Source organism: Heteronotia binoei, chromosome 1 (genome assembly GCF_032191835.1).
Source record: "Heteronotia binoei isolate CCM8104 ecotype False Entrance Well chromosome 1, APGP_CSIRO_Hbin_v1, whole genome shotgun sequence".
NCBI classification, from domain to species: domain Eukaryota; kingdom Metazoa; phylum Chordata; class Lepidosauria; order Squamata; family Gekkonidae; genus Heteronotia; species Heteronotia binoei.
The window spans coordinates 73,457,784-73,480,981 of record NC_083223.1 but is presented as its reverse complement, the minus strand read 5'-3'; the positions used below and the strand labels follow the sequence as shown (position 1 = coordinate 73,480,981).

Genomic DNA, 23,198 nt, shown 5'->3' with positions numbered 1-23,198 from the left:
CTATGCTATCTTGCTTCATATCATCTTGCTGAACTAACCTGTTGCACTTTACTGAATGTTGAGGTTGATTTTATTATGATTTTATTGTGATTTTAATTCAAATTGTTGTACTCCTCTCTGAGCCCCCAAAAGGGGGAAGGGGCGGAATAGAAATGAACTAATAATAATAATAATAATAATAATAATAATAATAATAATACTTTGTGTATTAAGCTTTGCATTGTCACTGACATAATTCCCTTTTTTAGTTCAAATAAGAGTTCAGATATGTATCCCCCCATGCAATTTGAAGCAGAGTGGTTCAGGAAAGCATAGTATATAAGCTGTGTCTTCATGTATAAACCAGTCCTCACATATCAGAAGATAAGCAATTATTATTCCCTTAGACCCTTTTATGAGTGGAATTAGTTGCATTGATTTCAGTGAGCCAGTAAAATTATATATTCATTAGGACCAACCATAGCTACAAAGTAGCATGCAAACATTTTCTTCAGGATGGATACATTCCATCATGAATAGTTGACAGTTATTTTTATTTTATGACCTTCTCAAAGGTACCGCCATATTTTTTGAAGTTACCTGCCAAAAACATGTTATGAAGAGGTCCTTTTCCCATATAAAACATTTATTTCAGTCTTTCTATTTTGATAAATGGACGAATAACAAACAATAATTATAATAATAAAAGTATCAGTTAATGATTCAAACCTTAAGTTGCCAGTAGACAAAAATACCCACTGATTCAAAGGAACAGATAAAAATAGCAAATTATAATTTAACATCACAGCTGTAATACTTAAGAGATAATCTAATTTAGACATAATTGTTTACACCATAAAATTGAAAGCTTGACAGAAATGTTTTAAACTAGTGCCTGAAATAAAACAACAAAGACACCAGACAAATGGCAACGAGCTGTTTCACAGACAGCACACTACCATAGAAAAGGACTGATCACCCACCTCACCACCGTAAAAGATGACACACTCAACAAGGCCACATAGGATCGCTAGTCTACAGGTGGGGTCTGAAGATCTCCCACATTTACAACTGCTGTCCAGCTGGCAGAGATCAGCTCCCCTGGAGAAGATGGCTGCTTTGAAGGGTGGATTCTATGGTATTGTACCATGCTGAGACCCCTCCCCTCCCCAAACGCCACCCTCTCCTGGATCCACCCCCAAAGTCTCCAGGTATTTTCTAGCACTGACATGGCAACTCTACTGATTTAACTGGCATAATTACATATATTTGATGGTAGGATTGAGTAAACCTTGAGCTGTTTCAAATTTTATCTCCAGTAGTGTAGATTTTAAAGAGTTCATTAATGTATCATTAAAAAAGAAATGTAAAGGTAGTTCCTTGTGCAAGCACCAGTCGTTTCTGACTCTGGAGTGATGTTGCTTTCACAATGTTTTACGGGGTGGTTTGCCATTGCCTTCCCCAGTCATCTACACTTTCCCCCCAGCAAGCTGGGTACTCATTTTACCGACCTCAACCTGAGCCGGCTACCTGAAACCAGCTTCTGCTGGGATCGAACTCAGGTCGTGAGCAGAGTTCAGACTGCAGTACTGCAGCTTTACCACTCTGTGCTACGGGGTATCATTAGCAGATATAAATTCAGGTGGGTAGCCATGTTGGTTTGAAGCGGAAGAACAAAGTTCCTGTCCAGTGGCACCTTTAAGATCAACAGTTTTATTCCTGGTTTAATGTTTCATGTGTGCACACACTTCTTCAGACTCTGTTCTAGCAGATGATATGTTTGTTAGGTCAGTTTATAGGCAACCTTGGACAATATCAAACACTTGTACATCTTTTTCATGAATGTTTTTCTCACCACAGAGCAAAATAAGTCACCGATCATCAAAATATTGATGCAGACTATCATTTCATTTTATGTTAATTGAACACAACACAATGTACAGATTCCTATATCCTGGGCAACACTTATTTATTTTTTGCATGTAGCATTATATCTGTTAAAGAAACTGGATCTTTTCTGACTTAATCATCACCTTCCAGTGGGGGAGGGGGGAGATTTGCAGGCTTTCTTCAGGAAACTGAATAAATGTCAGTTTGATTTCTGCAGATGTTATCACTTCAGCCAAAAGGTTTTTCAGGCATATACACTACATTCTCTAAATGAAAATCTTGTTAATTATTATAATGGAGTACATAAATTTATTGGTCTCTCTATCAGTTTTGTTTTAAGATGCAAGACAATTTTGTGTTTTAAAGATATAAGAAACCAAAACTGGTTAGATGTTACAATAATACTAAATAGTAAGTGAATGGGAGATGAAAACTGATTTGTACAAATGCTATGCAGTAGGATAATAACAGCTAGCAAGAATTCAGATAAACTGGTGTTATATCTGAATTACCTGCTCAGTGGAAAAGTGGGAAATGCATCCCTTGTCAGTCTGCTCTAAATATGTAGAAGGGTCCCAATTTTGTTATGCTATTTTTCCCGTATAGACGGTAAACTTTTAGGCCAAAGAGAAAGGACTTGTATATTAATTTTAGGTTGTGTAGAATTTGATTTAGACTGAGACTTAAAATAATATACAAATCCTTCTGTGAACTATGTAATTCTTATTTATCAGTATATGTATCTGCCTGGCCGATTCATCTTAATTTTGAAGTGAAGAATTACATAAGAACATAAGAGAAGCCATGTTGGATCAGGCCAATGGCCCATCCAGTCCAACACTCTGTGTCACACAGTGGCCCCCCCAAAAATTACACACACACACACACACACACACAGATATACACACTGTGGCTAATAGCCACTGATGGACCTCTGCTCCATATTTTTATCTAACCCCCTCTTGAAGCTGTCTATGCTTGTAGCCGCCACCACCTCCTTTGGCAGTGAATTCCACATGTTAATCACCCTTTGGGTGAAGAAGTACTTCCTTTTATCCGTTTTAACCTGACTGCTCAGCAATTTCATCGGATGCCCACGAGTTCTTGAATTGTGAGAAAGGGAGAAAAGTACTTCTTTCTCTACTTTCTCCATCCCACGCATTATCTTGTAAACCTCTATCATGTCACCCTGCAGTTGACGTTTCTCCAAGCTAAATAGCCCCAAGCGTTTTAACCTTTCTTCATAGGGAAAGTGTTCCACCCTTTAATCATTCTAGTTGCCCTTTTCTGGACTTTTTCCAATGCTATAATATCCTTTTTGAGGTGCGGTGACCAGAATTGCACCCAGTATTCCAAATGAGACCGCACCATCGATTTATACAGGGTCATTATGATACTGGCCGATTTGTTTTCAATTCCCTTCCTAATAATTCCCAGCATGGCGTTGGCCTTTTTTATTGCAATCGCACACTGTCTTGACATTTTCAGTGAGTTATCTACCATGACCCCAAGATCTCTCTCTTGTTCAGTCTCTGCCAATTCACACCCCATCAACTTGTATTTGTAGCTGGGATTCTTGGCCCCAATGTGCATTACTTTGCACTTGGCCACACTGAACCTCATCTGCCAAGTTGACGCCCACTCACCCAGCCTCAACAGATCCCTTTGGAGTGCCTCACAATCCTCTCTGGTTCTCACCACCCTGAACAATTTAGTGTCATCTGCAAACTTGGCCACTTCACTGCTCACTCCCAACTCCAAATCATTTATGAACAAGTTAAAGAGCATGGGACCCAGTACCGAGCCCTGCGGCACTCTCTGCTTCCTATTAATTAGCCAATTTTTGATCCACAAGAGGACCTGTCCTTTTACTCCATGACTGACTGGCCTGTACTTTCCCGGATCTCCTCTGGAACCCTTTTTAAAGATGGAGGTGACATTTGCTACCTTCCAGTCCTCAGAAACGGAGGCAGATTTCAATGAAAGATTACATATTTTTGTCAGGAGATCCACAAGTTCAACTTTGAGTTCTTTCAGAACTCTTGGATGTATGCCATCTGGACCTGGTGACTTATTAGTTTTTAATTTGTCTATCAGTTATAGGTCCTCCTCTCTTGTCACCTCAATCTGACTCAGGTCTTTCAACGCCCCTTCCAAAATTAGTGGTTCTGGAGCGGGCAAACACTTCTCGTCTTCCACAGTGAAGACAGAGGCAAAAAATGCTTTCAGCTTCTCAGCCATTTCCCTTTCCTCCTTCAGTAATCCTTTTACCCCTTACACAAATACATACATCCCTTGATAAGTTAGCTAATATCTTAAGTGTTTTCAAAATATATTGTCTGCTATAGGAAAAAACTTGTTTGAGCTCACAAATTGTTTCTGCACACAGACAGGCAAACAGCTCTCCCCCTACCACAGTGATTATTTCTTGTACAACATGGGTTCTTTTGTAGCAGGCTTATGATTATTTTGTAACCAACAATGCTCTAAGGCAGTGGTCCCCAACCTTTGTGGCACCAGGGCTGGCAGGATGGGGACACAAAATCTGGCTCTGCCCCCGTGGCGCTGTGCAGCCTCCTTCCCCCCAACAGCTGTGCAGCCTCGCCGCCCCCTGCCGCCGTGCAACCTTGCTGCCCCCCCCGGCTGTGCAGCCTCGCCAACCCACTCCCCTTGTAGCCATACAGCCTCGCTGCCCCATCTCTCCCTGTGGCACCTCCTCCACTCTTTGTTTTTACAATGTTAAGGCCAGAGAAGGGGCAGTGAAGCATTGCCTTCCCTGGCTCTTTAAGGGCCAACTCCCCCCCCCCTGCTGAAGAAGCGGGTGACCTGATGAAGAAGCGGCACCACCCTTGTCTCCTCCCCACTTCCTTCCCACACCAAGGAAGGAAGTGGAGAGGAAAGGGCAGTGCCGCTTCTTCGGCAGGTTGCCAGCTGTTGCTGCAGAGGTTTTCCCCGCCGATCAGCTGATCGGCAGGGGGGGTTGGCCCTTAAAGAGCCGGGGAAGGCAGCGCTTCACCGCCCCTTCCCTGGCCTTAAAATTGTAGAAATGGAGGGTGGAGGAGGCACTGAGAGGGGGTGGGGTGGAGCGGTGAGGCTGCATAGCGCCGGGGGGGGAGGCAGCCAGGCATCGTGGCCCGGTTACTAACAGGCCGTGGACCAGTACCGGTCCATGGACCAGGGGTTGGGGACCCCAGCTCTAAGGCAACCTTTTTGGCCCAAGTACCAACACAAACCCAACATTTATCTGTGATGATGCTGGTGAGCTACAAGCAAAAAAAGGGGGGGGGCAAGGGTTGTACTTGGCCAAATATTATTGGAGCAAGCTATGTCCTAGCACTGCTGCCACCATCTCAGGGATTCATTTTGCACTCAGCTGATGAAAATGCAGTTCTTGGACATGCCTGTTGTTTTATCCAGAGCCTCGGTTGCTTGAGTGGTCTGACCCTGAGTGACAAGCAAAATGGCCAGGCATGCTGCTAGCTCATATGATAGGGATAGCCTACCCCTGCTGTAGGAGTTAGCAGACTTCTGCTCTATCAGATGGAAATCTGTGTGATTCAAATATTTGAATGCTCCTACAATAAAAAAGTTGGTCCAATAAAGAATATGTTTTGACTCTTTTACTTGAATCTCTTATTCACTGACTATTATATGCTTATCCCAACCAAATACTGCATTGATTTTCAGCCACATAATGGGATTTACACAAATGTTAATAGTATTGGTATTGAGTGAGGAAACTTGCTTTTATTGTCCAGGAACAAACAATGCATCATTTTTAATAAGGGGAAAAGGAAAGGTCCCCTGTGCAAGCACCAGTCATTTCCGACTCTGGGGTGATGTTGCTTTCACGGCAGACTTTTTACAGGGTGGTTTGCCATTGTCTTCCCCAGTCATCTACACTCCCCACCCCCCCAGCAAGCTGGGTACTCATTTTACCGACCTCGGAAGGATGGAAGGCTGAGTCAACCTTGGGCTGGCTACCTGAATCCAGCTTCCACCGGAATCGAACTCAGGTCATGAGCAGAGAGTTCAGACCACAGTACTGTAGTACTGCTGCTTTACCACTTTGCGCCACGGGGCTGCCATTTTTAATAAACAAGGGACAATAATGTGAACTTTTAAGCTTTTCGCATACAAGTCTGTATATGTATCAGTTGTAACCAGTGTTCCCTCTAAGCTGAGTTAGTATGAGCTAGCTCACAGTTTTTTAGTGTCAGGCTCACACATTTTTGTCTTAGCTCAGGAAAAATGGCCCCAGAGCAAATGAATTTATGCACTAGCTCACAAGTGTGCCAATAGCTCACAAAATAGAATTTTTGCTCGCAAGACTCCACTGCTTAGACGGGAAAATTGGTTGTAACTCTCCTTCACACAAACACTCTGTAACCATCAAGCCTCCATTTTATTTTTGTAGCCAAGACCACCTTTTCTCTACTGGTCATATGAGACTCAGCAAACAAGTTTTGGGTCATCCTACCAACAAAAGAGCATCAGCAGAGAAGGGACAAGATTAGTTGTAATTTCACAAAATCTCGTTTTGCTCACTGGGAGCAATGGTAGAGAGAAACATGCCCTCTGTTGAGCCCTCAGCCATTTCTTAGATCCTTTCAGTAAATAACCAAAGGGTATGTTATTGCAAAGGTTCTGACTGCCTTAACATTCAAGCCTTAGAAAGACATTTCCCACCATAACATTTGGCTCATAGAAGTCACCAAGATTCCAGTACACCTCTTTCCTTATTTGAAAATGCTCTCAGTACATGCCTTACTTTTCATTACTAGAAAAGCAGGAAGCATTGTAGGAAATAAGATTTTTGTGTGTTCTTTTAAATATCTAGTTTGATAACTAAGGTACAATCAAGCTCCAAGTTGAACCTTTGCCTGCCAAAGATTAACACCATCTTGTAAGACAGACAGTCCCATCCCTGATAAATGTTACATGCCACCTCCTGTTTTCTGGATTTCTGCTGAACACTGGCAATGCATATGTGATCTGCTCCAGAACATGTCTGTGGTTATATGAGTCTTATTCTGTCATTTGAACTTAAAGCCTACCCAGAAGCTTGGGACCTCTGCCTTGGATATACTCTAGTGTCTGGATCCTCCTTGGATAGATAGCTGTAAAAGTGTATGCCCCTATTTTGCCCTCTTGCTCTATTTTTTGGTCTCTTGCTTCTTCCTTCTATAATGATAAATGTTCCATAATGTTTGCATGAGTATTTGGAATATTTATATCTTAACACTGACACTACAACACTCATTACTGTATGCTATTATTGTGATTGAGTATTCCAGGAGTGGCCAACTGTAGCTCTCTAGATGTTTTTTGCCTACAACTCCCATCAGCCCCAGCCAGCATGGCCAATGGCTGGGGCTGATGGGAGTTGTAGGCAAAAAAAAAACATCTGGCCACCCCTGGAGTATTCTAATTGTTTCCCATCATAAAAATTATCACCAGTTTTACCACATTCAGGGTCTCAGTACTTGTTCCAAGCTTGTGTTAGAACAGGGGTGGGGAACCTTTTTTCTGCCATGGGCCACATGGATATTTATAATATCATTCGTGGGTCATAAAAAATTATCAACTTAAAAAACAGTGCTCTGCCAAGGGAGAATGATTCAGGCCAGCAAAATTAATGCAAATAATTGTTTTTCTTTCTGAAGTCATGTGGGGAAAGCCTAATCTGGCACACACACACACATGGCCTGCCGCCCTAGGCAAATGCATAGGTCCAGGGCTTTTTGTAGAAAAAGACCAGCAGGAACTCAGTAGCATATTAGATCACATCCCCTAATATTGGCATATTAGGTCATACACTCATTAGGATATTAGGCCACACCATCTGGGATATTCAAGTGCAAACTGAACTGTGACAGTAACTTTTCCAGGCCCTGCAGCAATTCTGGCCAGCCAGCCAGGACCCAGGGAGGCTGCCACAGAGTACATCTGGGTCCTGTGATCCCTGCCTGGCCCTGGGGAGGCTACTGCACAGCATGGCTGGGCCCCATGATCCTCGCTGGCCAGCCAGGCCCCAGGGAGGCTGCCACATGGCTTGGTTCGGCCCAGCAATCCCCGAGGGCCACACCAAGTGACCTCGAGGGCTGCATACGGCCCTCGGGATGGAGGTTCCCCACCCCTGTGTTAGAAGCTTGTGACATTATCAAGTGATGTTGGTCATTGCACACTGCTGAGTGGAAATCCTAAACTACCAGCTCCTAGGAGTGAAAGATGGTAGATGAATTCCCCTCACCCTTATGCTACCATGTTGCAGTTTGATGCTGAGTAGGAAAATGGGCTGCATTCCCACAGTTATGTTTTTAGTCCACATATTTCACCTGATCACACCTGGTAATAGTTTACATATATACACATACATAATTAAATTCTGCTTGTTCCTCCGACAGATCCTTTGCTATTAGGGTTGCCAAGTCAAATTAAAGAAAAATCTGGGGACTTTGGGGGCAGAGCCAGGAGACTTTGGGTGTGGAGCCAGGAGACATTGGGGGTGGAGCCAGGAACAAGGATGTGACAAGCATAATTGAACTCCAAGGGAGTTCTGGCCATCACATTTAAAGGGACAGCACACCTTTTTAAATTCCTTTCTTCCATAGGAAATAATTAAGGATAGGGGCACCATCTTTTGGGGCTCATAGAATTGGACCCTCATGGGGACAGCGGATTCCCTTCTCCCCCACTTGGGAGAGAGCCGCTTGAATGCACATTTCCCCCGCGTGCGTGTGTGTTGCGGCAAGAGCGATCCATGTTTCCATGCCTCTTTCCCCACGCCGGTTCCTTTGGAGATCTCGCCTCAACTTCCAACGCCGCCCCTTTTTTTGCTGTATTCGCTCCATAAGACGCACACACTTTTCCCCCCACCTTTTTTGGGGGGGAAAGTGCGTCTTATGGAGCGAAAAATACGGTATGTCAAGTCCCCTTTTCTCACGATCTCTCTTTCTGGTTTTTGTCTGAGATCCTTAGATGTAGGGAATGGAATCTGTGAATAGTTGTGCTTAGTCTATTGCAGCAACAGAATGTAACCCGCTTGGCCTCCTAGGAGATGGGAGTTATCTTGGTACACCACGGTCGCTGCTCACTCCATTGGATGTGTAGCTGAGAGCTTTGTAGTAAATGTGTGTGTGTGACCTGTGACCACTAAATTTGAACTGTCTTCGCGCCCTGCAACCAGACGCGCTTTTAACGATTATTGCAAGGGTATATAAACTAAGGCTGTGCCATTGTGTATCATATTCGACACTCCTTGACAACAAAGCAGTGTCTGTGTATCCAGATCCGTACAATAAACGTTTATCAAGTTCACCCCTAAGTGATAATGTCCAATTGGGGCCCAAGTAGCCATTTTCCCTCCTTGATGTCATGTGACTTGTTAGTGGTACAAGGTATCAGGTGTGAAGGGGGAGCAGGTTATCGTTCTCACTCCCTCATACTGGTCACTGGAAGTTCCACATGGCACCTCATGGCAATGAACTCTCTGAGGATCTGAAAAAACTAATTGTTGCTCTTCATAAAGATGGCCTAGGCTAAAAGAAGATTGCCAAGACCCTGAAACAGAGCTGCAGCACAGTGGCCAAGACCATACAGCAATTGAACAGGATAGGTTCCACTCAGAACAGGCCTCACCATGGTCGATCAAAGAAGTTGAGTGCCCATGCTCAGTGTCATATCCAGAGGTTGGCTTTGGGAAATAGATGTATAAGTGCTGCCAGCATTGCTACAGAGGTTGAAGGGGTGGGGGGGTCAGCCTGTCAGTGCTCAGATCATACGCCGCACACTGCATCAAATTTGTCTGCAGGGCTGTTGTCCCAGAAGGAAGCCTCTTCTAAAGATGATGCACAAGAAAGCTCGCAAGCAGTTTGCTGCAGACAAGCAGACTAAGGACATGGATTTCTGGAACCATGTCCTGTGGTCTGATGAGACCAAAATAAACTTATTTGGTTCAGATGGTGTCAAGCGTGTGTGGCAGCAACCAGGTGAGGAGTACAAAGACAAGTGTGTCTTGCCTACAATGAAGCGTGGTGGGAATGTCATGGTCTGAGACTGCATGAGTGCTGCCAGCACTGGGGAGCTACAGTTCATTGAGGGAACCATGAATGCCAACATGTTCTGTGACATACGGAAGCAAAGCATGATCCCCTCCCTTTGGAGACTGGGCTGCAGGACAGTATTGCAACATGATAATGACCCCAAACACACCTCCAAAACGACTGCTGCCTTGCTAAAGAAGCTGAGGGTAAAGGTGATGAACTGGCCAAGCTTGTCTCCAGACCTAAAGCCTATTGAGCATCTGTGGGGCATCCTGAAACAGAAGGTGGAGGTGCTCACGGTCTCTAACATCCACCAGCTACGTGACGTCGTCATGGAGGAGTGGAAGAGGACTCCAGTGGCAACCTGTGAAGCTTTGGTGAACTCTATGCCCAAGAGGATTAAGGCAGTGCTGGAAGATAATGGTGGCCACACAAAATATTGATACTTCGGGCCGCATTTGGACATTATCACTTAGGGGTGTACTCACTTTTGTTGAAAGCAGTTTAGACATTAATGGCTGTGTGTTGTGTAATTTTGAGTGGACAGCACATTTACACTGTTATACAAGCTGTAGACTCACTACTTTACATTGTAGCCAAGTGTCATTTCTTCAGTGTTGTCACATGAAAAGATATACTTAAATATTTACAAAATGTGAGGGGGTGTACTCACTTCTGTGACATACTGTATAATAGAAAACAGCCTTTGTATCTCATCATCCTCAGTCATGCTTTAGTCAAAGTAGAAGTCTTCAAGTTCTGTTTTTTCTTGTTCTTTTAATAGTTTTCCCCTCTTCTTCAGTTAGCTTAATGTCCAGTTCAGCGAGCAAAGCATGCCCTGATGTTATATCTGTAAATAGTAATATCCTGTTGCAATAAATGTAGTCTGGTGCTGCACTCCAATGGAAATACACATTGGCTGTAAATAGTCTGGATGCAACAAAACAAGGTTTTTGTTTTCGCAATGCTTCTGGTGAGAGATCCAACAAAACTTGATTTTTTTTGCCTTTATATATTAATCGTCCTCTCTTGCAGGCTTCTTGGAGAACTCTGTATCTAATTTTAGGTTATAAGAATTTTACCAAGATGTCTCTGGGGCAATTTTGATGTGATCCTGCTTGGGGACCCAGCCTAGAGACTGTTACTATAGCTGGGGCCACCCCATCCTCCATTTTCAGGGCTTTCCCTAGCCATGTTGATATATGAGATGCCAGGACCCCTGCAGAGTCAATGTTTTCATCCAGCCCCTGTAGTTTTAAATTGTGAGCCCTCCATCTGTTTTCTAGAATTAAAAGTCTATTATGTTTTTTTCTCACCTTTGCAGTTGTTGAATGCATTCGTCATTGTGACTCCGATTTCTGTAGAATATCCACCATCTTAACAGTCTCTGTCAGACTGGTTGCTTATTTCCTCATCTCCACTTTTACTGGATGGAGAGCATAATCTATAGTCTTTTATGATTTTCTTGAGGTTCAAGAGGAGATTGTATTTTGAATCTAGGTCTTGTCAGCACAGTGAAGTCGTGTTCTCTGGTTTTTCTCCTGGCAAGTTGTTGAAAGCAAGTGCCATGTTGTGATCAGCCGGGGAGCCTTGGATCGGAATTCTAATTGCTTTCCCTTGTGGTAAAAATGCTTTCACTGGGGCTGGTTCTTTCAAAGTCAGTTTACTTTTGTTTCCTGTGTTTCCTCCCATCACTGGAGAATTTCTCTGGCTGTGGTGGATTTAGAAGGCTTTGTAGAGGGGAATATTGGAGAGGCCAATTATTTCATATCCACCATGGACTTGTGACACTCTGCCCCCTGCTACTTTATTGATGTGGCCACATAAATCATATTAATCAGTGCGTATAGTAATTACAGTTTCTAACGATGACCTAGAAGACCCAGGTTTGAATCCCTGTTCTGTCATGGAAGGTATGAGTGACCCTGAGCCATTCACTCAGCCTGGCCTACTCTACCTCACAGGGTTATTATTGTGAGGATAAAACAAAAAGGAAAATGATGTTGTAAGCTGTGCTGGCTCTGCATTAGGTAGAAAAGATTATACCTATCTAAATAATCATGGTTCTTCTGTACTTGCCTGGGTTCTAAACATTTTTCAGGCTTGTCAAGATGCTGTTATTTCCTCTATCACAAATGGCCTGGATATTGTGTGTTGTTACAAAATAGCATGACCTCCTTTATCTCTGACTAAATGTGAAGGCAAGTGTTTGCTCTGTGTCTCCTCCTTACAGATTTAAGATCTCCTAGAATACAGGACCTCATATTTTCTGTTGAGATACCCACCTGCTGGTTACATTTTATTGAAAATGTCTGTTAGTTTGCTTTGCAAAGCTTTTCATAATGAAAAGTTACTGTGTTTATTTTTTTACTTGATAGGAAAGCAATTAATGAAGGTATGAAAAATTAAATAAGAACCAATATACATCTGAGGTAAACTATAATTTACAGAATATGGAAAACAAAAGTGTTCAGAAGAGTATTTTTACCAAGAGATTAGATCAGTAGTATAATGCAACAGCTTTGAGGTTACTTCTGTAAAGGATAATTCTGTAGTCCAGAGGTCATCAACATGGTGCCCATGGATGCCATGGTACCCACTGGCACCTTTCCTGGTAACCGTCAACTGCTTTTAGAAAGTCAATAGAGCCATGCAGGGCTTTTGCCAAACAGGGCTTCTTACTGGCCACTGGAGATCTGATTGGCTGTGTAGATTTACAAAAACAATGCTCAGCAGCAATAATCACAACACAAGGATCTTCACTGCATGACAAAATGTAAGCTGTGTGTATGCAAGAAAATACTTTAAACAATATGTTGATTTAAAAAGGCCTATTAAACAGAGTTTCTGTCTGAAATGTTGAAGACTTACAGTTATGAATAACCTCACCCCCTGATGTATGCTTGAGATAGGCTTGCCAGCCCCCAGGTCCCGGCAGGGGATTCCCCCAGTTTTTCAGACTCCACCCTGCTGCCATCCAGTCAAGCCTGCAGGGTGAAACCCCAACCCAAAGCCAAGATATCCCTTTAGATCTCAGCAGGTTTAGAACAAGTCTGCAGGCTCTTTGTGTTTTGGAATGTGTGCGTGCCTTTAAATCTCAGCAGGACCCAAAGCTACATGGGGAGGGGTAAACAGGAGAGCCATGTGGCTCTTGATACTGAGTGACAGCACAGTCCCTACATTCGTTTCAGAAGTTGTATGGATAGTGAAGAGTTAACTGGAACTTGATTATGGGATGGAAGAAAACTCTATCCCCTAAAATAGACCTCTCTCTCCTATACTCTTGTTTTGCTTTTAGTTTGAAGAAGTTAGTGGAAATACACAGGTTGTTACATTCAGCAACTTCCATGAGTAAAGCAATTGTCCCCATGAGATCACAAAAGTGTAAACTTGTGAAGAAATCAAGACTGTATTCAGGGGAACAAATAAATATTTTTATTTATTTGTTTTAGGGAATGGGAAAGACTCCTGGCCCTACCCCCAAAGTCCCCAGGAATTTTCTGAGTTGGACATGGCAACCCAACTTAAGAGAGGAACTCACATGCTTTCCTCTGAAAGCAAATTGTGGGGACAAACAATACACATACAGGGGTAGGAGGAGCAAAGGTGATGGTCTCACCTACCACTCTCAACCAACCACACTGTCCCTGCCTCTGCCTGTGTGCAATCATCAGACTGTGAATATGTTTGCATGCAAGGAGGTCTTGTGCTCTCATTCCAGCAAGTGCATGTAAATGGGCAGCAGAACTAGCTTGCTGTTTCCTGTACCCCATATATTTTATATATATATGGATAGATCAGCTGAAGATGGCTACAGTGTAATGATATTATGTCTAATGAGTGAAGCTCAATCAGGGTTCCATAACACGGTGCTCGTGGACAACCTGCAACCTTGGCACCCACTGAGCTGTTTAGAAAGTGGGTATGTGGAGAGTTTGTAAGGCAGGACTTGGCTGTTCTTATTCAAATGAAAATGTTTGCCATGGATGCAATAGTAGCAAAAGCCACTAGAGGAATTACTAAAGGGACTACTGTCATGGGTACTGGGGACCCTGCAGAAGAAGCTGAGCCTGCAGAAGAAACTGTGCCCCTGCCACCTGCACCAGTGCCCCTGCCTCCTGCTGGAGAAGATCCAAGCCCCCCTGCCTCGCACTCTCGGGTGGCTCGTGTGCGTGACCGCCTTCGTCAGGACCTCAGGGATCGGAGGAGGGCGGCACGCTCACGAGCAAGACGCTCCCTGAGCCCTGAGTTTTGAAAGGATTCTGGCCCTCCTAGGAGTGAGGATGCTTGAGTCTCAGCAGGATCCTGGCTGCCTCTCTGAGCCAGCAATTAGCCCAAATGGGCAACAGACAGCAGAGGCTATATAGCTGTGGGCTTTGGGAAGAGGCTTTGTGGAAGCAACTAGTTACTTACCTGACGTCCTAGCATCCAATTCGTCTTTTGGCTTTGGCTTCTGGACCCCCTGACTTTGGCTTTGACTTCTGGACCCCCTGACTTCGGCTTCTGAACCTCTGACCTGCGATACCTGGACTGTGATTTGGTTTTGGCGCCTTGGGCCCTCTTTGCTCACCGGCTACAGACCTTGGACTGCCCCTGGACTTTGCCTGACCCGGCCCCAGCCCATGACAACTACTAAGCTAGGCTTGCCAATCCCCAGGTCACAGCGGGGGTTCTTCTGCTTTCCCAGGCTCCTTCCCACCCCCAGTCAGCTGGCTGGCAGGGGGAAGCCCCGCCCCCAGAGGACCATGTGCCTTTCCACCTCTGGAGGCTTCAGTCTCTGATTGAAAGGCTTCCTCTTGGGATGGTGTGTTTGTGTTACTTTGAAGAAGTTGGCAGCAACTCGTGAGTAGAGAGGCCAATCCCTCGCTTCAGAGTCGCCAGAAACACGGAGGTGGGGGGGGAGGGAAAAGTCTGCTGAGCACTTCATTATTCCCTATGTGGAGATCGATTCTCATAGGGTATAATGGGGAATTGATCTGGAGGTTTCGGGGGCTCTGGGGGAGCTGTTTTTTGAGGCAGAGGCACCAAATTTTCAGTATAGCATCCTAGTGCCTCTCCCCAAAGTACCCCAAGTTTCAAAATGATTGGACCAGGGGGTCCAATTCTATGAGCCCCAACAGAAGGTGCCCCTAGAAGACATTTTAAAAGGTGTACTTTAAATGTGATGGCCAGAACTCCCTAGGAGTTCAATTATGCTTGTCACACCCTTGTTCTTGGCTCTGCCCCAATGTCTCCTGGCTCCACCCCCAAAGTCACCAGATATTTCTTGAATTGGACTTGGCAACTCTATACTAAGCACCCAGGTTAATTATTCCATTTATTCTTCTGGCTTTCTTTATTTGTATCCCTCCTTCTCTTTCTCCCTTCCTTCCTTTGGGATTCCCTTAGTTTTTTTTTTTCTCCTTCTGCAATTCTTTTGCAAAGTGAGGAGGAAGGTATTGTGTTTGGCTCGGCCTCCTGTGGAGGCCATTTTGAGTTTGGCTTTGCCTCCTGTAGCAGCCATTTTGGGATGGGACCCACCACTGGCTCTTAAAATGCCAGTGGTGCCAAGAGACTGACAAAGGTTGGGAAGCCCTGTGCAAATATTACTTAGAAGAAGTGAGAATAGGATAGGTGACACTTGCACCATGTTAAAATACCACAGTCCCAGGCAAATATAGAATTGTTCAAGAAATCTTGTTTTTAAACAAGTTTAGTGTGAACAACTATGTTGGGTAGCACCAGTCTTTCATATTGAAAGATCAATATTTCACACTGACAAAGTTAAACTTGTGGAGAATAAGACTGTCATTAAAACCTGGATCAGAATTACTCCAATCTAAGAGCGTTACTAGATCTGAGTGAGGATAAGGTACAGAAGTGGATTAATTTCGAGAATGCAGTTAACAGTGGTATTGGAAGATTTGGTATTTTTTCCACAGTGTCGACAAAAGATCTAAAATTAGCCATAGGGCCCAGAAGAGCAGCATTAGAAACCTGGATGAAATGGTACCCACAGTGGCTAGGAAAGGTTTCAAGGTGGAGCCCCCTAGAAGCTATTGTTAAGGAGGCGTATGCTATAAAATGGTGGGAAAGGCTTAAAAACAAAGGCTATTTTAGAGTGGACGATATGTTTAGGGGTGGTAAACTAAAACCTTTACAGGAAATTACAGAAGATTTAGGTAATCAATACTGGTTAAACATAGCAGGCTTACATAAGATAGTTAAGAAGATCAGTGAAAAGGGAGAGCTTTGGTTAGACGCTCCAATGGAAGAGATATATAAAGTAATGGCCAAACAAAGGAAGGGTCTAGTGGGGTTACTATACAGAAAAATGATTTCAAATAAAGATAAAATAATAGTACATTTACAAAAGATTTGGAGTCATGAAGGTCAGTTAACAGAGAGGTTGGCTGGGAAAATCTTGGAAGGACTAGAAAAGATTAAAGTAATCAAATTTAAAGAACTGGAATATAAATTTTTCACAAAATGGTACAAAACACCCGCACAAATAGCCAATATATTCCCAGGAATGAGTTCCAAGTGCTGGCATTGCAAACAATTTAAGGGTTGGTTTGCACATATGTGGTGGGAGTGTGAAGAGATTAAACCCTTCTGGGGGGAAATTATTCAATTTATTAGAAAAGTCTGCAATGTACCATTAACCATTGGCTTTAATATGATGTTGTTAAGCACAATAGAAAGTCCGGCACTAAGTAGACCCACTCAAAACCTTGCCAAGGCAATGATACTAGCGGGGAAGGCGGTCATCGCTTTGGGGTGGAAAGATAAAAGTAAATGGTCAATAGAAATCTGGCACAGCTATTTGTTTGATTACATACAGTCTGACATCGTGGCAACAATCAACAAGGATTCCACGTGGGAAGATAAAGTCAAGGAAATCGAGACCAGATGGAACCCTTATTTAGAATGGATCTCAGGAGAAACAAGGAAGGACATTCAGTGGAAGATCAAGACTTTGTGCCCTTGGCTGAGGGGGAAAGACTAAGAGAAGATGGGGAGGGTTGGGCGGGGGGAAGGGTTATTTGTAATTCCAACATTCATATGTTGTAATGGTCAATTGTACAAAAGTCAATAAAACATAAAAATATTTATTAAAAAAAAATTACTCCAATCTCTGATGTACTAGAATTACTAGAAAATATGCAGTGGATTTCAAACTATAGATTCCACATATCTAATAGCATCCACTTTCAACCCTACTGTAACATTACTATTATTAGAAAGCTTTAAAAACCTAAAATAGATTATTTTCATATTTCATCATTACCATATGTGTACCTATTTTTGTAATTTTATGTGAATAGCATGGTTACTGCTACAGGTGTTTGCATTCACTTGCTCATTGAGCAGATACTATTTATTTGTCTATTACAATAATCAGCAAGATGCTGAAGATCAGCAGTGACATCATAATAAAGCATAAAAGCAACATTCTGTACTAGAATCCTGTGATGGCCATGACATAAGTTGATTTTTTTCTTCTAATCTCCACAGTGAGTCACTTGCACTTAAATAAACCCTGTAGAAATATAACAGTTCCTGAAAAAGAGAGTTCTCAGAATGGGAAAATAAGAAAGTGAAAGGTCAAGAAAATGCTCTCGCCTTGGTTACTTGACCTGTGTGCATTTATTTGAGAGAAGAAAAGAGGAAGATGCTTGGCCGTGCTACACATCTTATTGCTGCACTAGCACGCTTTTACAAACCTTTCTTTGGAGGTCGCTATCTTATCATCACCAATACACTGAGCGCTGGTTTTTTACTTGGAACTGCAGATATCATTCGGCAATCTATGGAGAGAAGGCAAAAGCCCACAAAAAACTGGGATACTGCCCGCACAACTCACATGTTTATTACAGGATGCACTGTGGGCCCACTGCTACATTATTGGTATTTCTGGATAGATAAAATAACTCCAGGGAAAAAAACTAAAAAGATTAAAGTTGTGATTATAAAGGTAGTAATTGACCAGACCTTTGCTCCATTCTTTGCATGCTGGTATTTCATGGAAATGGGACTGTTTCAAGGTCAAAGTGTGACAGAGAGCTGGAATGAATTTAGACGGAAATTCTGGGAATATTATTTGGCAGAACTCTCTTTGTGGCCAGCAGCTCAGATGATCAACTTCTTTTTTCTCCCTTCCGCATATCGAGTGTTATTTGTGAATGTAGTAACACTGGGATGGAATGTCTACCTTTCATACCTCAAACACAGAAATGAAGGAGAATAAAGAAGTGAAGGATGGATCTATTTCATCAAAATAATTAGAACTGATACAAATGTATATGGAATAGACAACATATCCTTGGAATTCTGTTTTTTTCCATTCTGTTTGGGCTTCTCACTTCTGATTAATAAACACTGGATCTGAAGTACACACAGCTCTGAGGGATGCTGTACTATTAGGCAAGGTGAGGTACCAGAGTGCAAAAAGATAGCAAACTGTAAATTATTTGTTATTATTCAATTTCTACTGTTTTGTGTGCCATTTGGAGTTTTCTGTTTCCATTTAGATATAATTAATTAATTAATTACGAAAACATTTATGCCACCTCTCCAGGCGCCCGAGATGGTTTACATAATAAATATAATAAAAATTAAAAGATATTAACATCTAGTAATAAAAGACCAGCCTGGCATAAAAACATAGACCATGGTCTCAGTTTCCAGGCTAACATAGTATTAAAATATCATCCCCTTAATTAAAAGCCTTGGGTGAACTGATACATTTTGGCCTGGCACCTTAAAGAAAACAATGTATGTGTCAGGTGAGCCTCAAGGTGAAGGGAACTCCATAAGTGAGGAGCCACTACTGAAAAAGCCTGATCTCTGGTTGCCATCTGCCTCACCTCTTTTCATGAGGTAGATCTTAACTGATGGGCTGGCTAACCTGGGAAGAGTGTCCTTGCATATATCAGGAGCAAATGAGAAGAAATCTTGGAATTGCATACTGTCCCCCTTTCCTCTCATATGCAGACTGAAGACTTTTGATTTAGAACTAACCATAATTTCTTATGAGTTCTGAATTGAGCATTTTAAGAAATTGCATATATAAACCACAATCCAAATGGTAGTTTCATCTTGATTTTAAACCCACACTTGTAGGCAAGAAAAACTGCAGATTGAATAAGTTCTTGATTTGGATGTCACAACAAATTGCTATTAGTTCTAAATCTGGAAGGCAGGGCTTTTTTTGAGCAGGAACGCACAGGAACACAGTTCTGGCTGGCTTGGTGTCAGGCTGTATGGCCTAATTTGCAAATGAGTTCTTGCTGGGCTTTTTCTACAAAAAAACCCTGTGCAAAACAATGGCGACATCCGAGGGTGTGGCCTAATATGCAAATAAGTTCATGCTGGGCTTTTTCTACCAAAAAAAGCCCTCCTGGAAGGTTTCCATTTTACTTGGGATACAAGTAAAAAGGGGAGGGGAATGTGAGCTGAAGGACTTCAAGGGGTTTAATTTGCTCATAAACAAAAGATGGTTTGCTTATGACATCTGAATGAAGCCTCTGCCTCAGCACCAATATACTTCAGGCCATTATGTCTGTGCATTTTTAATTTGTTATCAACTGCTCTGAGTTGGTGAGAATTCTGTGGTTGCTTGTGATGTTCTCCAGTTCAGCCCTCAGCCATTTTAGTAGTACTCACATAGGACATACTCCCCTCTTTGTCTGGAGTTTTAAAGAAATGTGGAGAACTTACGCATGCTGTACAGAATATTATTATTATTATATTATTTATTTAAAATATCGACAAGGCTTTCTGCTGAATTTGGGCCCTCCAGAAAGCAAACAATTAAAAAGACATTAACCATCAACTTTTTAAACAGTGCATTAAGTAAAACAGCAATTAAACAGTGCATATGTAAAACAGTCAATAAAGGAATTTTACAGTTTTCATTATTCCAATGCAATTTAATAAGTCATCCATCAAAAACAGGCAAGATAAATATTTCTTTTAAGCAATAAACTGGCCTTGGACCCCCATATCTGCAAGACTGGCTCTCCTGCTATGCTCCACAATGTCAGCTTTGCTCATTTGAGCAGGGCCTTCTGCAGGTGCCAATCTGCAAATGGATAAAATCAACAACTGCTTGCACATGTGTCTTCTCTGTTGTGGCCCCCACTTTATTGAATGGTCTGCCTGATGAGGTCTGGAAGGCAACCACTCCCCTGGCTTTCTTCAAACTATACAAAACTTAATTATCCAAGAGGGTTTTCTACAAGGGCAATAGGATTGCATTTAATGTGTCATGGTATGTGGGCTGGAAGCAGCCTTCTATCCCAAATGTATGGCCCATAAATGAATTGTGGTAAAGGGCTAACAGGCTTTTGCAAACCATTAAAGAATATATATTTAAGACTGAGCACTGTCCCTCACCCTGCTGGTCCTGGAATCGCAATCCAATGTGAGATCTGATAATGGATCTCTAAAGTCTTGTAAAGTTTGGTTCTGAAACTTAAACATGATGGTTTGAATTTATCTTTTTTATTAATAATTATGAGACAAGATCAATATCAAAATAATGGATTGACTTTTGTTATACTGGATATATCCCCTGCCATGTTCTAGTCTATACTCCTCTTCCATTATTCAATCACATAGAAGCATCTCTCTCTCTCCATTACAACCTGACAGCTCACAAAAATATCCAGTTACCTGGAAATTCCTCCCTAAATCTGCACTCATAGGCTTCAATTGAATCTCTTTTCTACTGTGCTAGCTGGACTTCCTCCTCTCCTCAAGGATGAGCAAGGATTCTTTCTCACCGTTATTTTAACCTAAGGGCTAATGAGCCTAAGCAATCCTTTTATGTCTAGATGTGGGTGAGCTAGAGAGGGAAAGCGTGCATGCGGAAGACTAAAGCTGGGTAAAGTAAAATGCACCAAGGGATCTTGGCACATAAACACCTTCAATCATCCTTGTGAAAACAACAAAAGCAACAATTAGAGATTAAGGTGAATTTAGGGACTATAAGCACACAGGTTTCCCATCCTCATCTTTAAAAAGGAAAAGACCTTCTCTGCCGCCAGTCATTTTCTGTAGTCATTAAATCAGATGTAAATAGTATATTCTAGACAAGTATAAATCTTGTCCTTTCAAGAAAGATTATGGAAAATCCATGCACCTATCAAGATCATAGCCATTACAGTTAATCTTTGATACAAATAAAAGTGATGACAAATAGAATTCGACTCTTCTGGTTTTCACCCAAGCATGAGACAGATGATATTGTTGTCTTTTATAATGAAGTTAGCCTCAGCTGAATACTTACCAATTACACAGAATGGTTTCCTTGCAAATCGCAGCCTTCCTTGCCATCCACGGTATCGACAACAGCAGCCAGCAGACCAGATGCGTATAATAAATTCTAAACCAAAGACAACAATCATGACAGACTCCTAAAAGGGACAAATAAGAAACACAGCTGGTGAAGTGAACAGCGTAAAAAACAGAAGCAAATGCTTGTCAGTACTGAGTAATTAATCTCAAGCATCTGGAATGCAAATTGCATACTTAAAAAAAAGAAAGAAATGAAATACAAACAGACCTTAAAAACTTACATCTCCACATAATATTTATGTAGTATACAAGATTGCAAGTGTCATTTTTTTTAAAAAAGCCTTCATGTAGAAAATAAGCACATCAGAGAAATGGGTAGACTTGAACCTTACTCCCTCACATGCTTTAATTTTTAATCAACAGCCTCTTATGGCAGTACAAGTACTACTTTATGTGGGAAAATATTGGTAAATGTGATCCCATCTGTAACCTAAAATGGTGTATTCTAGGAAATCCTCTATCACGTATAAATTAGTTCCAAAGTAAAAGGAAATTATCCTTTTACATTTATAGTCTATAACCTGAATTCAGACAACATGTACTCCAAAACAGGTTCTTTCTGAGCATTAATTATTGTATGATTCTAAGCCATCATAATGTATAGTATGTTCACATCTTTTTTGTCCTCTGGTTGTTAATCAAATAGATTTTTCAGGTTTTTGTGATGTTTTCAAAAAACTTAAAAATCTGTTTGACCTGAGAGATCAGTTGAACAAATTAATTGGTGTTGTTTTGACTATATAATTAGAGAGAATGAGGGAGTAAATTCCAAGCATCAGATTTGGGGTTCGCCATTTGAAGTTGACAAATTGATAATAATTGTGTTTATTCTATTTTTATCACATAAAAAACACAACTTGGATTTTCTGCATCAGAAATAAAAAACAATTAATTGCATTATTTAAACATTAATATAGACCCCCCCCCCCCGGGAACAACATTACATAGCCTTTGAATCATTTAAAAATTGTCATTGGTTCCAGTGTCTGTTTTAAACTGTCCTCTGGAGACTTCTCTAAACTTTATCTGTCAGAAAGACTGTAAAGCAGGGGTGGGGAACCTTTTTTCTGCCAAGGGCCATATGGATATTTATAATACCATTCGTGGTCCATAAAACATTATCAACTTAAAAAACAGTGCTCTGCTGAGGAAGAGTGATTCAGGCCAGCAAGATTAATGCTAATAATTGCTTTTTCATTTGAAGTCATGGCGAGAGCCTAATCTGGCACACACCCCGCCCCCCCGGCCTGCCGCCCTAGGCAAATGCATAGGTTCAGGGGTTTTTTTGTAGAAAAAGACCAGCAGGAACTCAGTAGCATATTAGACCACATCCCCTAATATTAGCATATTAGGTCACACACCCATCAGCATATTAGGCCACACCATCTGGGATAATCAAGTGCAAACTGAACTGTGACAGTAATTTTTCCAGGCCCTGCAGCAATTCTGGCTGGCCAGCCAGGCCCCAGGGAGGCTGCCGCACAGTACATCTGGACCCTGTGATCCCTGCCTGGCCCTGGGAAGGCTGCTGCACAGCATGGCTTGGCCCCATGATCTTCACTGACCAGCTAGGTTCCAAGGAGGCTGCCACATGGCTTGGTTCGGCCCAGCAATCCCCGAGGGCCACACCGAGTGACCCCTGAGAGGTTCCCCACCCCTGCTGTAAAGTATTTTATGTGTATGTTTAAATATTGTTTCTTTCCCTGAGGTTTCTCAATAGACATTCAAATAAGAGAATTCAAAATAATGACCAAGACAAAAATGGGTATACTAAAAACAGGTGTGGTGTCACAACATCACAGAAAATAAACTTTCAGGGTACTGCATTACACTGTATTATTTTGAAATGATTAAGAACTCATGACCTAAGGCTAAAGTACTTATAAAAATCTCATGAAGCAGTTTGTCAAAGAAAGATTTATATTTTATTTGGCAGGTAAA

General features: G+C 42.1%; 2 protein-coding genes across 4 annotated transcripts in view; one reads left to right on the top strand and one right to left on the bottom strand.

The window, feature by feature from the left end:
- Positions 1-23,198, bottom strand: part of KCNQ5 (potassium voltage-gated channel subfamily Q member 5) — a 514,814-nt gene that overhangs the window by 101,102 nt on the left and 390,514 nt on the right. For all 3 annotated transcript variants that reach the window (XM_060235972.1, XM_060235964.1, XM_060235981.1), the window contains exon 3: positions 21,190-21,316. In XM_060235972.1, the coding sequence (XP_060091955.1) occupies positions 21,190-21,316 (127 nt within the window). The remainder of the gene's footprint in view (positions 1-21,189; positions 21,317-23,198) is intronic.
- Positions 17,425-18,169, top strand: LOC132586355 (mpv17-like protein 2). The gene has a single exon (XM_060258394.1). The coding sequence runs from the start codon at positions 17,569-17,571 to the stop codon at positions 18,142-18,144; it is 576 nt and encodes a 191-aa protein (XP_060114377.1). The 5' UTR covers positions 17,425-17,568; the 3' UTR covers positions 18,145-18,169.

Coding starts and splice junctions, on each gene's coding strand:
- LOC132586355 (XM_060258394.1), top strand. CDS start 17,569: ATGCTTGGCCGTGCTACACATCTTATTGCTGCACTAGCACGCTTTTAC.